This window comes from Lichtheimia ornata (genome assembly GCF_029851405.1).
Source record: "Lichtheimia ornata isolate CBS 291.66 chromosome Unknown scaffold00073, whole genome shotgun sequence".
NCBI classification, from domain to species: domain Eukaryota; kingdom Fungi; phylum Mucoromycota; class Mucoromycetes; order Mucorales; family Lichtheimiaceae; genus Lichtheimia; species Lichtheimia ornata.
Window position 1 is genome coordinate 52,148 of NW_026695393.1, and position 14,482 is coordinate 66,629.

General features: G+C 43.7%; 7 protein-coding genes across 7 annotated transcripts; 2 read left to right on the forward strand and 5 right to left on the reverse strand.

Annotated features, from left to right (window-relative positions):
* Positions 1 to 526: 526 nt before the first annotated feature.
* On the reverse strand, positions 527 to 1,442 carry O0I10_010616 (uncharacterized protein; the record flags this gene model as incomplete). Its single annotated transcript, XM_058490595.1, has 4 exons — positions 527 to 907; positions 973 to 1,146; positions 1,222 to 1,340; positions 1,415 to 1,442. The coding sequence occupies 4 exons, from the start codon at positions 1,440 to 1,442 to the stop codon at positions 527 to 529; spliced, it is 702 nt and encodes a 233-aa protein (XP_058338608.1).
* A 114-nt stretch (positions 1,443 to 1,556) lies between these two features.
* On the reverse strand, positions 1,557 to 3,549 carry O0I10_010617 (allantoicase; the record flags this gene model as incomplete). The annotated part of the gene is made up of 6 exons (XM_058490596.1): positions 1,557 to 2,203; positions 2,269 to 2,681; positions 2,750 to 3,064; positions 3,137 to 3,194; positions 3,259 to 3,375; positions 3,489 to 3,549. 6 exons carry the CDS (start codon positions 3,547 to 3,549, stop codon positions 1,557 to 1,559), a joined length of 1,611 nt encoding a protein of 536 aa, XP_058338609.1.
* A 1,044-nt stretch (positions 3,550 to 4,593) lies between these two features.
* Positions 4,594 to 5,913, reverse strand: O0I10_010618 (uncharacterized protein; the record flags this gene model as incomplete). The annotated part of the gene is made up of 7 exons (XM_058490597.1): positions 4,594 to 4,806; positions 4,882 to 4,973; positions 5,040 to 5,211; positions 5,272 to 5,375; positions 5,433 to 5,576; positions 5,647 to 5,798; positions 5,879 to 5,913. 7 exons carry the CDS (start codon positions 5,911 to 5,913, stop codon positions 4,594 to 4,596), a joined length of 912 nt encoding a protein of 303 aa, XP_058338610.1.
* Positions 5,914 to 7,682: 1,769 nt separating this feature from the next.
* O0I10_010619 (uncharacterized protein) lies at positions 7,683 to 8,628 on the reverse strand (the record flags this gene model as incomplete). The annotated part of the gene is made up of 6 exons (XM_058490598.1): positions 7,683 to 7,753; positions 7,815 to 7,908; positions 7,976 to 8,077; positions 8,149 to 8,310; positions 8,377 to 8,491; positions 8,549 to 8,628. The coding sequence occupies 6 exons, from the start codon at positions 8,626 to 8,628 to the stop codon at positions 7,683 to 7,685; spliced, it is 624 nt and encodes a 207-aa protein (XP_058338611.1).
* A 661-nt stretch (positions 8,629 to 9,289) lies between these two features.
* On the forward strand, positions 9,290 to 10,402 carry O0I10_010620 (uncharacterized protein; the record flags this gene model as incomplete). The annotated part of the gene is made up of 4 exons (XM_058490599.1): positions 9,290 to 9,410; positions 9,467 to 9,499; positions 9,563 to 9,618; positions 9,683 to 10,402. The coding sequence occupies 4 exons, from the start codon at positions 9,290 to 9,292 to the stop codon at positions 10,400 to 10,402; spliced, it is 930 nt and encodes a 309-aa protein (XP_058338612.1).
* A 1,075-nt stretch (positions 10,403 to 11,477) lies between these two features.
* O0I10_010621 (uncharacterized protein) lies at positions 11,478 to 12,386 on the forward strand (the record flags this gene model as incomplete). Its single annotated transcript, XM_058490600.1, has 1 exon — positions 11,478 to 12,386. One exon carries the CDS (start codon positions 11,478 to 11,480, stop codon positions 12,384 to 12,386), a length of 909 nt encoding a protein of 302 aa, XP_058338613.1.
* A 263-nt stretch (positions 12,387 to 12,649) lies between these two features.
* Positions 12,650 to 14,308, reverse strand: O0I10_010622 (uncharacterized protein; the record flags this gene model as incomplete). Its single annotated transcript, XM_058490601.1, has 10 exons — positions 12,650 to 12,769; positions 12,849 to 12,891; positions 12,980 to 13,050; positions 13,121 to 13,195; positions 13,259 to 13,287; positions 13,359 to 13,431; positions 13,497 to 13,639; positions 13,704 to 13,778; positions 13,849 to 13,921; positions 13,991 to 14,308. The coding sequence occupies 10 exons, from the start codon at positions 14,306 to 14,308 to the stop codon at positions 12,650 to 12,652; spliced, it is 1,020 nt and encodes a 339-aa protein (XP_058338614.1).
* Between the last annotated feature and the right edge of the window lie 174 nt (positions 14,309 to 14,482).

Here is a 14,482-nt window from a genome sequence, read left to right on the forward strand (position 1 = left end):
AACTGCAAAAGAACCAATGCCAACCCATCCCCAAAAACAATCATTTGTTGCGTGTCTTGCTGCTACTCGTTTTGGGATCATTCTCCTCACAAATTTCCTCATTGTTGGCAGTGGATGGGCTTTTTCATGACACTTGTCCAAGTTGCTTCTCTTGATTGACCACCGATAATAAAATGAGAGAGGGGAAAGCTGAGTCGGATCAACCCCACTGCTTCCGTGCACGTCCCCCGCCTTTTGTGTGTGCTGTCATTTTGCTTTTCCCCCATTCCCCAAATGCTTTTGCTGTTTTATCAATGTCCATATCGGTTGTTGGATGTGCTTGAATAAGACGCATGTTGTGATCTTTATTACGTGTATAGTTGTCATTTGCTGCAGTACATGATCCTGAGAATAGCAAAGTCGTCATCTTCTTTCCCTTGCATAAGCCATCGGTTTCCTCCTTCCTCCCCCCTGCTGTCAACCAGTGACCCCAAACGTATGCATTGTGATGGTTGTACAAAAGGTTGCTGCATTTGGATATCTCTCTTCATCGTTGAACAAAGTTGACGCTATACGAGCCTGTGCTTGGATCTTGTTGCATCTGGAAGTTGTCTGTCGATAATCCAAATTTGCCTAGCAACGTGTTGCCGAGATCTTTGAGTTTCCCCATCATTTCCTCTTTTTCTTTCTCCATCCTCTCTTTGATGATAGGTGGCAATCTTTTGTTGGCTCGTTGACATTCGTTTTTGGTGTGCGTATCAAGATCAGGTTGTTGGGCCAGCGTTCGATAATCCTCCAATGCATCGGAAAGTGAGCTGTAAGTATCCATCTTCTCATTGGCTTGTGCTCTGCGTAGGATGGCTTTGCTGTAATGTGGATCCAGTTTCAGTGCCTCTGTTGCCATGTCTCGTGCATCTTTGTAATTGGTCTAGTGAAACAATGATCCCATCAATATACCATGATACCCAACGAACAATCCTACACACTACTTACAAGCTTCAAATGACATGCTGTGATATTTCCAAAGTATATGGCTCGTTCTTTTGTTGCTGATACAGGACATAAAACAAGTGCATCCTCATAGTGTCGAATGGCCTGCTCATAGTCTCCCTTTGCAAAGTGCAGGTTGCCCTTTTGCTTGTAGTCGGTGGCTTCCTTCAGTAATCGCTACATGTGTATATACACTGGTCAACACACAATGCATCCCCAACATCGGTTTCCATGGCTGCTGCTACTGCTTACATTGTATTCCTCGGGCTCATAGTCGACTGAATCGAAGAACACATCGCCATCCTCATCGGCATTCGGTTGCTGTTGCTGTTGTTGTTGTGATTGCTGAGGTGCTTTGGATTCAATAGGGTCTTGTTGAATGGGGAGATTGGGTATAAGAGAAACTGATATAGAGGAGAACACTCCAAGAATAAACGTATTTTACCTTGACTTATTTCTTCAATGACGGCCATGGAGGGCAGTTTTTTATTGTTTTTGGGTGCAGTGTACTTTTTTATGCAAAGAAGAAGAAAGAAGCGTGTATAGAATGCGGGGTACAAAGTAAACGTTGTCGAGGGGGATTAAACTTAGATCTTGCTGGGGATACGAACCTCATGGAAACCAGGAAGTTGGACAATGACTTCTTCCTCAACGTTGGTGATTTGGCAATCATCGTTAGGAACACCATTCTCGTGGACAAGACAAGCAAAGTCAGTGACACCATCAAGGGCCACCATAGGATGATGCCAGGTGTTTTGGCGGTAGTTGATGCCTTGAGTGGAAGAAGCAATGAAAGCCTTCATGGTATCGATATCAGGAGAACCATCCTCCTTGGAAAGACACACAATGACCAAGTAACCACGGGTTTGACCATGAGTCATGGGCATGAAAGCTTGGCTGGAGTAAGGGTGACGCTCAAGAAGGCGCACAGTGAAGGGCAATTCAGTAGTAGGCTTGCTACGGAAGACACACATGTTGGTACGAGAGTGGCCAGGATAGTTGTTGACAATGTCAGCAACAAAGTGGTACTTTTCAGCGGTACCCTGGTTAGCACCAGACATCTTCTTGGAAACAGGATCAGCTTCAATCACATCACCGAAAGGCTTGTACTTTTCAGTAGTCAAGGGCTCAGCAATCAAGTTACGCTTGTGAATGGTGGGGGCAGCAAGAGGAAGAGCAGGGATTTGACCACCTTGGCGGACACCATAGAGACGAAGACGCTTGAAACCACCATCTATAATAATAAAACTCATTTGTTAATACCAATAGCCACAACCATTTGTAAATAATAATACATACCAGGGATGATGGAGATACGAGCATGAGAGAAGACCTTGTCGGTGTGGGGAACATCAAAGTAGAAGACACCGTGGGGACCAACCTTGGTGTTGTTGGGAAGAAGAGTGACCCATTGGGCACTAGCCTCAGGCACCTCGTTATCAGAGTTGGTAGCTTCAAGCAAAATGCTATCAGGGAAGTTGCCCTTAAAGTGAGAAGTGTCAATCTCAGCCTTAAGGATATGACCCTTATCACCAAGGCGAACCACAACATGATCGCTGTGGCCTGGGATACGGGAACGCTTGGTTTGCCAGCCATCACCCATGTTTTGGCCACGACCAGGCAAAAGAATGTTGTTGCCAGGGGTATAATGTTCGTTGGTAACGTGAACAGCGCGAGCACCGTTGCCAATGAATGCAAGATCAACGATGGCACTAAACAATAACAAAAATGCATAAGCATCTCCATCACAGTCACTTTCCTTTTATGTCACCCTACTTACTTTGGATCCTTGGGCCAAATAGGAACAACAGTACCGTAGGCACGGAAACGAGCAATACCACCATCAGGGATGTTGTTGAGTCTCAAGTGAGTGAAAACGGGAGTCTCTTGATCCAAAACGAAGGCGTTGTGAGAGCTGGAGTTAAGCTCAACCTTGGGCAAGATTTCAGTCCACTTTACAGAGGAAGCTTGAACATCACCTTCAGGGCAGAAGGCAGCTTCAACAGAGGCAGCGGGAGCATGGTTACCAGTGAAGAAGCTGGTATCGATATCAAAGGCACGGATCTTGCCAGCGAAACCAAGCTTAATAATGCACCTGAAACACACACTATCAGCACGTTTTGCTCAAGGAACATGGGTTATCAGCCCATCTCTTTGTGTCACTTACCAATCGTAAGAGTGGTTGTGGCGTTGGCTTTCCCAGCCATCCATCCAAGAACCAGTATCTATGGTAACCAAACCATTATCAGCTTTTCCTTTTCCTTATCATCCATTATCAATAATACATACCGACAAACTTGTCAGGAAGAGAAATGGGTGGGTTGGGGCTGAGCATGCTGCGAGCGGGAGCAAAGAATTCGTTGGTCACATCAACGATGGAGCTACCAAGAGCATAGGTGGCCAAATCTATAGAATGACGTGTGTGCGTATGCGAACGTGCATGCGTGTGTGTGTGTGAGTCGAATTGGTTGTGGTAACGACGACGTTGAAGGTGTCGATGGTGTTGTGCTGATACTAACCGACGCATTGGCCGATAGATTGCTTAATGTTTTGATGATCAACGCGCTTGTAGGAAACCATGGTCGATGGGTTGTAAAAGATGGGTGAGGAAAAAAGAAAAGTGGGGTAGCTAAATTGAGCCCTTTTAGTACCTTTTGCAAATCTCTGTGCAGCTGAGACCATCGGGTCTCACACTTCTTCAAGTCAGAAAAAATACCTTGTTGTACAATAAATATACCGCCTTCGGAGACCATTCCTTGATCTTGGTCCCTTTCTTCCGACAAAGGGTACAAGAAGATGTTCTTTAATGAACCTCGAACACTATCGGGAATGAACTACTTGGTGCTGCCAAATCTGTGAATGCTTCAACGTATCAGAATCATCCTTGTGTTTTTTCCGTTATTAACATGATCAAACGTTAATGATGTCTCATTTTTGTTGTTTACATACACCTTCCTTTAACCTCCGGTTGTCCCTTACTTTACCCTTTCGAGCGTCTGTCAATGTCATCATCTACCCACCACTAACGCTCCGAGGAACCACCTTTCACTGTCCTACCGTGTTTTAAGGTTTGGTGGTAAAAAAGAACCAAGGGCTATTTTGCCAAATGCTATAGTTTGGCCTCGATACTGATCCCAACAGATCCTTCGGATCGCTTCTTGTATTAAGACCTATATTCTTCCAGACCACTGTTCGATCATATTGCTTATAGCAATATTGATAATTTCAATCTAGAATCAATCCATGGTATCGATACACAAAGAGAATCATTGGCGACCATGCATACAACAATGTAAATGTCCCAATAGCTAATGTTTGGTCAATGCTGTGTGTAAAATCTCTCCCCCACGAATTACTCATTTTTGAAGCGGCATTAACATTTCTATAATGCACACGACGTCATAATCACACATACATACTTTTGCCATACCCAATGCATTGACCCCCTTATCATTTCCTTGGCTGTAACAGCTGGTCATTGATAACGTTCTAGGGATTGATGGTTCTTTTTTTTGTTAAATGAATCTTTGTCTATGGTGTAACACAATGGAGGAAGTGTGTGTGTGTGTGAGAAAAAGAGTGTCGTATATGTACAATAAAGGTATTAAGAAGAATGGGTCATGGTCATTGTGCTTTGAGCGAATCCAATTCTCGCACCAACAGCTCGTATGTGAGTATTGTCATTGCTGAAGATGGCACGGTACGTAGCAAGTTGGTGGGTAATCCTTTGTACAGCCCTCGTACGCCTTCTTCAGCCAAAATGATCTTGACTGCATGGAAGATGCCTTTGTATTTGAATGGCTTCACCGTTTGGTTTTGTAAACGTGTACGAATCACCTAATGGCACAAAGCATTAGCGTATACACTTTTCAAGCGGGTATGGAGTATCATCATCATCATCATCATCATTACCTCATGCGGATAAGTCGCCATACTGGCAGCCATTTTTGACAAGGAAGATGCCAGCAAAATTGAAACAGGGCCTGCTGACGAGGTATCGGCGTCTACATCAGGGTCACGTGAATACATGAGAGAAAAATTTGACCACAACCAAACCACGCTTTACTTACGCAAATAGCACTTTAGCTTTTCATACAATGGGAATTGTACAGCGACATGGCTAACACCCAACAGTGATGGTCCCAATCCCTTGTAATAACCCCGAATCCCTTCTTGACGTCCAATAGTGATGAATGCATCCAATGTATTCTTGTACCGATATGCAGTGCGTTCATTTTGTGTCTGCAATGCCAGGGATAAGTGGATGAAATAACAAATGATGCATGTAGTCAATCATCTTACCATCATCCTAGTCTTGATAACCCACAATGGATTGGTTAATGATGTGGATGCTGCTCCAGCTGACATGGCAGATGCAATATGAACCAGCCAAGCCTTGTTGTGACCTATCAAGCAAGAGATAAGAAGTCCTATCTCACCCTTTTGTGTCCTTTTTGACTTACCAAACTCCTTTCCCCATCTATGTTTGAAGTAATCGTATGCAGTAAAGTAGATTGCCCAAGTTGGAATGTAGCCAAGGATCGTCGGCCCCAGACCACGATACAATCCACGTATGCCTTCCTCCTTCCAAATCCGAGAAAGTGTACCTGTAAACAAATTGTGTCAATACAGCAGATCAAAATGCCACGCCTACCCCCAATCATCTTTTATACTCACCAACCGTTCCCCTGTAAACGACAATTCCAGGCTCCAATTTGCCTTGATTCTGCAACCGCGTCTTTACAACGTCGAGTGGACAAGTCACCACCGAGGATACGATACCGGCGCCTGCACCAGCAATAGAGTGTTTGAGGTTCTCATGACCTTGACTAGAATCGCGACGTTAGTTTGCTAATCTAGTTCTCGAGGATTGCATGGGGGGTGTTGTTGTCGTCGTTCAATCGCTTACGCAAATTCCTTGTACCAGCTGGCGACCTTGCCCATTTGCTTCAGCTCTGGACGCGCTCCAATGGTAAATAGACACTGTGCTGTATGGTGAACGCTTCAATCAAAGGGCAAAACAAAGGTCGATTGACGCAAAGGGCAAAACAAAGTAACGAGATGTGGTGTGTGTATGCAGGGCCGGAAGAACAAGCTGTGTATAGCTTGGTCGCCTCATCGCTGCCAGTCGCCGCTTTTCTTGCACACGCCAAATCTGTCAACCAGCTCCGATTGTCTATATTCAAAGCGTGACACACGTTGTATGCTGCATCATTGACTCCCCGTTTCCATGGGGACGACACCCTCTTATCATTGAAAAAATGTATGGCATATTGGATAATGGAATTGATCACTTGATTGATAAAGGGATTGTAGAGTTGTACTTTATTCCACGTGTGTGGAATTATCCCACGGTCTTGATAGGCGTGTGCTTTGACATGTCGCCGTCGTGTTACTTTTACTTTATTACAAATAAACATTGATGGGTTTAGCTTTTTTTATCATGAAAAGGCATGCTGTATCATAGATGATATGGCTCTAAGTATTGCTTTCTTTCCAAGTTTGTAGAATGATGAATGTCATTTCATTGTATCTTTACAATGACCATTGTGTAACGCTGAGCAACAAGGATAAGCTCCTTTATGAATGACTGCATGTGTCTTAATGAATGGAGTAGCTATGAGCTATGTCGCCCTTGTGATGTCGCTCATGAACCTCTTATCCACCTGTTGAATAATTCATGCCCAATAAATAGATCCATTACGCGTAAGAATTGTACCAGCAATCACTAATGTCATCGAATGCTGTGCATGATGATGTACATGCACACATGATACTCTAACATAGAAAGAGAAAGCAATAATGGGTGGCGGAATTCATGCGTAAGGAATCGTCCTTTTGATATAAGTAGCTTGGCACAATTTATTGATAGATAGCACAAAGAACCTGTTCGATCTGCCTGGGTATAGTAATAAAGATATTGTGCTATGTTTATCAAGCCATACAATCATAGCCATTATTGCATTTCCTTGCCGTGGTAAATATCAAACGACAACAGGAGGCCATATTAGACATACTTCTGTCACTACAAAAAACCACCTTTAAAGCTGCAGGTACATAGATTTGTGTACCAGCTGTTGATTTTCCATCACTTCGATTCGGTACTTCAAGATGGTCGACCACTTTATCAGTTCGATCCATCATGACAACAATTCTCACGCCCGCTCACATATAAACAGGGCTGTTTGCACCAACACCATCATACGCCCTTTGTTTTTACTTGTATGCATATCATCATCAATGGCCTTTGGTAAGCCTCAAGGGTAGTTTTTACGTGATCCCCAAAATGAGGGTACTCATGCATTCATCTATGTAGCTCACTTCACTGATTATTGGTGCCTAATGACTTTTGGATGTTGTTTTCTTTGATGGAGTCTTTGCGGTAGGCACCCTATCATTTATAGGCAAAAGGCAACCTCAGTCTGATGGGGGAAATTGGGACTCCTTTGTAGGTGGCATAAATACATCCGATCACATTAAAATATGGCTGTGGTGGGTTCATCCCATGTCATGGAGTGGATTGTCTCAATCGAAGATAGCACATTGACAATATGAAATGCGATGTATTTGCTCATAGAGAAGGATGGCCAATCTAGCATATACGACATCTATACTATCAGCTACGCTGATTCTATTTTCGAACTACAATATGTACATCCCTATACCATTTTGTATCCTTGCAATCATAATGATGAAAAGAGACTTTATTGATCTTAGACCTTAAGCTTCAACTTGTGCTCCATAGCACCATGGATATCGAGAATGTCAGTGGACATGTTGGGATCTATCGTAGGCCATGATTAATTTACCCGTCATCCAACATAATCCATCCACTATGAACATACCATTCAAAAAGTCTTCAAAATCAATAGACTCATCCTTTCCCATCAAGATATCAAGATGCAAGTTGGAAGATGGCATCACAGGCATCCGTTGACGCTAACAAGTTGGATCGTTTTAGTTTCCTTGTATCGTAATGCATGATGTTGCTCCTCATTGAATATACCTTGCTAACGATCTCTTTTTCCATCATCATCTTGATTGGTGCGTGCATACCGTGTACTTGACGTGCCATATTCAACTTGAGTTCCCATTGGGATTCTTGCCACTATTTCATGCATATACTCTTATATAAGCATAGCTATTTCACCACGACGAGGAAGAATCGATATATCGTACCTGATCCAATCGTTGTTCAAGAGGGTGACCAGGGAGTACTTCAGTCTTGATAGATCGTGTACCGTAACGAAGTGCATCGTGTCCACCAAGCTCGGCATGTGTGGTATCGATTGTTGATTTGGTGTTGTTTTCAGGATGGACGGCGGGGGCAATGCGGAAGGACTACAGCATTTGGAAGTATTGTACTTGAGTTTTGGTGCCCATGAGGGGTTCCTGATCGGTGCTTACCATATTGTCAAAGGGTGTGGAAGCGGGCGTAAGAGGATACCAAAGGAGCTTGCGCGTCGTTGGATTAATCAAGGCACTGCGTGGTTGAAACTCAGGTGTTCGTCCTCTGGCACTCCTCCATTTGCATAAGTCAACTCTTGAGCACCCAATCTCTTCACTTTAGGCGACTTACTTCTCCACTCCAATATCGGTTATCCTTGCTACGAGAACATTGCATCTTACATAACGCATCCATAAGGTAAAGTATCCCATCATGTGAATCGTATAAATATTTCATCAATCAACCTAATAAAAGGAATGAAGCATGTCTTGTACATAGTACGGAGCGATAGCAACAGTGAAGTTGACCCTGGAATAAATAAAGACATTACGAAGCATGATTCAATGTTCGATCGAATTGGGATAAAATGCATTCGTATGGATTTTTGCTCATTCGTCAAGGTTATTCTACCATGCAACCGCAGGTTCCCTTGTAACTTTATTGAGAATACATACAATGCTATTATCAAGCAACTAGAGACTGATGCGTTGGAAGATACCATTGCTTATACGATGCTTAGATAACACCATAACTTTTACCCTAGAAGCTAGCTGTGATCTTCAAAATCCTCGGCTGAAAGTAACTATTGGCCTAGTTTCATGGGACAGCTGGGACATAGGACACCACCCACCCGACCCACCAGAGCATCAAGGCATTGATAAGTGATCAAAAGGATACTTGCACCATCATGACTTTATGATGCTGGTAGACTTTATTAGACCGAGGTAGTAATGATGATGATAATGATAGCAGTGGTCAATGCAATATGCAGTTTGGAACTTTGATGTGTTTTGGTTGGGGTAGCAATAATGAGGAGGGGGGCGTCGTACGAGCCGAACAATTCCATTTTCCTTTTCTTTCCACTTCTTTACCATGGCTCAATACACTGCATCTCCCTTCCCAACACAACCATTCCTTGCCAATGACGTCGATCCTCGACAATGGGATAGTATCAACAACCAGTACGCCATATCTCAACAACAAAGAACCTTTCGTACGTGTTATCTTATGCAGATTACTGTGCATTCACTAAACGATTCGTTGATCCAGCAGAGAAGGAAGGATCCGAAGACAACAGCGAAGGTATACATAAGCATACTTGTATTTGAACGAGAAGGTATTGATGTACTATATACAATGTTATAGAGGACTCGAGTTCAGTAGGCAAGACACCAGGCGCTGACAAATCAGACAGCAAACAAGTAAGTAAAGGGATTATCCTCTTTGCATCAAATGTACTAATTACGAGTGCTTGCATCTATATAGAAACGCAAAGAGCAGAATCGAGCAGCACAACGAGCATTTCGAGAACGTAAAGAACGCTATGTCAAAGAACTTGAGGAGAAGATCAAGACGCTTCAAGAGAACCATGCATCTGACAACGATCGACTTCAAAAAGAAAACGATGAGCTTCGATCAACAATCAAGCGGATGGAATCAGAAATGTATACGTTGAAAGGAGCAGCCATGGCATTTGAAATGTCCATCAGCAAACTTCGAGAAGCAGGCATTGAACCACCCTCCATTGGCTCATTTAATTGTGCACTTTCGCCACCATCGTCGGATTTACAATGCTTAGCAACACCCAGCAGCTCCCACCACGACAACAATAGCTGTAATGGATCGGTTCAACATCCCATGTCGTCACCATCCATGTCGTGTAGCGAATACCAACAACGACGATCGAGTTGCGATGATATGAAGATTGAACATGTGGATGAATTTGCCGAGAGCGCCAGTGAACGATTCGATCATACCCCGGATCCTGTCACCTTGACAAACGCCAAATTGATTCCTTGTGCTGAAGTATGGGATCATCTCAATGAACATCCACGATTCGACGATTTCGATGTTGCAAAGTTATGCGAAGCCATCAAGAAGAATTCCAAATGCTCTGGATCTGGACCTGTTATTGAAGAAGAAGTCTTGAAGGCCATTGTTAAGAGGCAGCTTGGAGAACTCGAAGACACCGACATGGTCCTCTAATCTTCCACTCCGGTGTTCATACCTCTCATCATTCATCATCACGTCACGCATCCTCCATCCCCTATCAATCATTCGTCGTCATATGATACGCGTTCAAGCTGTGTGTTTCTTTTTGTTGATTTTCCTTCCCAGCCCCCTTCCTCCTGCATCCATAGGCTTGGGATCATTATCAGAAAGAGGGTTTACTATTGCATTGTGTGTGTTTATCTATTGGTATAAAAAAGCATTGGTCTATACATCAAGTTTCTTGTTCATTATGTGTGGCAATTAAGTGCAATGGTGAATACATGGATGATGATGATGATGATGTGTGTGTGGCAAAGCACGTTTTCAAGTGCTGTAAGGAGGATCGGGACATGCGAGGAGCCTTAAATCTACACGAAGCTCCTTTGAATACATACATCTCCATAACAACCCAGACAATATCATGGATACACACGCCATGTGGTTTTAATATTCTCTGACAGCAGCAGCGGCGCCTCTGTGGATTGCCACTTTAACGTTTGGGCGCGGCATAATACCCGAGGAAGGCAAGTGAAGAGATGTGTGAATATCCTCTTACAGATTAATCCGCCCAATAAGAGAACGTGATCGCAATAAGTATTGGATTATGTGTGTGAGCTAAAACTGCATAAATATATACACACGCGATGACGCCAAGAAGCTTATAGTTATTGGGGTAAACAAGGGTGTTTTAGGGGCAACTACAGCAGTAGTAGGATGCTTTTGCTGCAGCAAGATGTTAAAGGGGGTGATGGGGAAAGAAAAGGATTAGGCGGCGAATTGAACAACATGCATATCCTCAATAAACCAAGAGATGCGCTGAAAGATTTACTGCACTCACACACATGCTGCAATAAAGACAACAACCGCGGCCACAGTTACACGACTCATCCATTGGTTGTCAGTGTCCCACAGCATCGTGCTATACATGCATTATGGTAGCTGGCCGACGCCCTATACTAAAACACACCTGGGTTGACTGCCAACGGCTTTATTTTCTTTCTTCTTTTTCAATTTCTCTTACACCCTCTAAAACAAACATTTTTCATCCTTTCATCGAGTCCTCATTTTCATGAATTATCACCAGCAACAATCACCCTACTGGCCACAACCCAATGCAGGTCATTACGGCTACCCCATCATTGTTACATCATCCGGCACGCCAACATCACCACACTTTATTCCACAGAATCAATACCCACAACCTCCTCCACAGCCACAATACTTGTATGCACCTGTTTATTACTACTCGAATACGACGCCTCAACAACAACCAATGATGGCACCATCATCATCATCCGATTCTTCTTATCGACGTCCTCGTAGTAGTCATCGTATGTCTACTATCAGCACTACGAGCAGCAGCCACAGTAATAATAGCAATGGGAGAAAACCACGACGACCAATGTCTGTGCAAGCACCAATGCCACCACAGCAATACCGTATGGCATCGATTGCCGAGGAAAAAGAAATACATCAGCAACAAAAACAACGTGCATCATCCGCACTTTGTGTAACGCCAAGCGATAAAGACGAAGAAGTCCCGCTCGCCATGCTCGCTTACAGAAAAGGATACCCTCCGTATCAGCGACGTTCCACAACCACCACCACAACACATCATCGTCATCATCATCATCCAGTAGCACCTTGTAATTATTCAGCACCGCCGCAACCCAGCAACATGTCGATCCGATCTGCTCCAGCAACCACTCCACGACCCCAATCCTATCATCCTCGTCGCAGTGTTAGAATGGAGCAAAGTCATAGTGCAAGCACGCGTACAACATCCAATAACAGTAGTCGTCGTCCATCTCTTGTGAGTGACCATCCTTACTCCAATTCCACAGCTACAAGTGTCACCAGCAGTAGCGAACCTTCATCATCCTATTCCGCAGCACCAGCCACACCTTCTTCTGTGTCACGACGACCATCGGTTGCTAAACGATGGATCAACCGCTTCACCCGCTCGCTTAAATCATGATCAAAACTTTTACGCATATACACAACAACAACACGTGTGTCTTCATTCAGATCCCCCCTTTCAATCCCGCATACATTGTACATCTTTCCTTCTTATTATAAGCTGATACATAAAGCGCCTGCTGAATCATTGGTGCCAGCGAAAAAGATATAATCATTTGTATTATATATGTATGATGTGCGTGTGGTGATGATGTGTACAAGGAGGAGGATGCTGTTGAGTGATACAAGTGAATATGTGTGTGTGTGTGTTGATGCCATAATTTAAAAGTCTTTCATGTCGTCAATCTCTTGGCTTTCATTCTGCATCTGCATATATTCGTTTTGGCGCGATCGGGGTAATAGGTAGAATGCTTCGCATTTCTCGAATACACGTCCATTTCCCTACCGAGAAAAAATTAAAGTTTATCAGCCCCACTATCTTGTTCTCCGCACAACCCACATCCCCGCCCATCCAACTTACCCGAGGCGGAATGGGTATAGGATAAAGCACAGTATACCAGGGACTAAACATATGCAAAATAAGGCATGAGACAACCTAAAACTCCACCATCGCCCATAGACTACTGCAAAAAGAGTAATCGTGCCACTTACAAGCGCTCGCAAATGTTGAAGAAATAATAAAAGTTTTGCTTGACCCCAAAATCGTACATGTTGATAAAGACCTAGGATGTGCAGAATCATCATGTGAGCCTGTGTTACCCCTTTCCATGGTGTATGCGCATGTCTATATACCTCGCCTTGTCGCTTGCATTGACGTTTGTCGTAGTCGTTGTTGTAGTACTCCACCGTGGTTTGTCCAGTGAGGATCTATGCACGCGATGCGGTATAAGTATAAATCATGTCGTTTTCGTGGTGCTCGGTGATACATACTAAAAAATAATGCCAACCACAAAGACCGCCTAACAAACCAAGCACATGATTAACTCATGGCATACAAACCCATGCTTCACAAAAGTACCACACCACTTACCGATTGCCAATCCCATACAAATAGCAAGAATGATGCAAAACGCCATTAAGGGTCGTGGAAAGTAATATGGCCACTATGAATCAAAAGACAATCAGAGATCTCAAACGCCAAGCTCCTATTGATCCTCCTCCTACTTACATCACTGTTCACCACATCCATCGAAATGATAAAAGGCCTCCAACCAAAATAGACAAAGTAAGCAGCGGAGAGTACCAGGTAGGTCATGAATAGGACAAAGTATCGATGATTAAAGTGGCCGACGCAATTGTGGATCCATGGACCTATTGTTATGAATAACTCGTATCAGTCCTTGTAGTCCCCCCAACGACAAACCAAGCTACTTACAGTGGTGATCAAAACGCATGATACATTTGTTACATACGCTGCAATGATGCGCTCGTTCAGGTTTTGGCAAATGACCTACATTGGATGGATGCATGAAAATGTCAGCCATATCCGGTACAGCCATCGGACTTAATCCAAGGCTTACATTTCTTGCATAGCTTTACTGTTCCTGATTCTTCCATATCCAAGAGCATTTCACGACCATTCGCATCATGTTCCTAAGATGTTGTATGCTGTATTAGTGATAGATCAATGATGGATGCACATCCCAATAAAACAAGCCGTACCTGACGGTTGCTGGTTGATGAATCAAGAGTTGATGGATTACTACTGGAGCTGCTGGTTGTTGTTGTTGTTGTTGTACTACCAGGTGGTGTCTTTATAGCCATATAATAGTGGAAGTGTATGCAGTAGACCATGTATAACGTGAATGTCAAAACGAGAGCGATCCATACTTTGCCAAAGAAAGAAGCATCAGACCACGCATGCGAGTACGGGAAAACGACGCCATAAAAAGCAAGGACGCACAGGTCAATGAGGAAGACGCCAATGGCAATAAATAAAGGCCCTGCTTTGTCCACCGCTTTATCGACCACTTTGCTCATGCACGATGTTGATGTAGAAAACGGAAAGGTGTATGTGTGTGCGAGTATACAAAGAACAGCGTCTCATTTAAGGACCGCTACAAATCAAGTAGGCAACACACATGGCTGATTCTTGGCAGTGACACTTGCAACATCACCGACACCTGGACCAGCAGGAGAATAATCCCACCACTG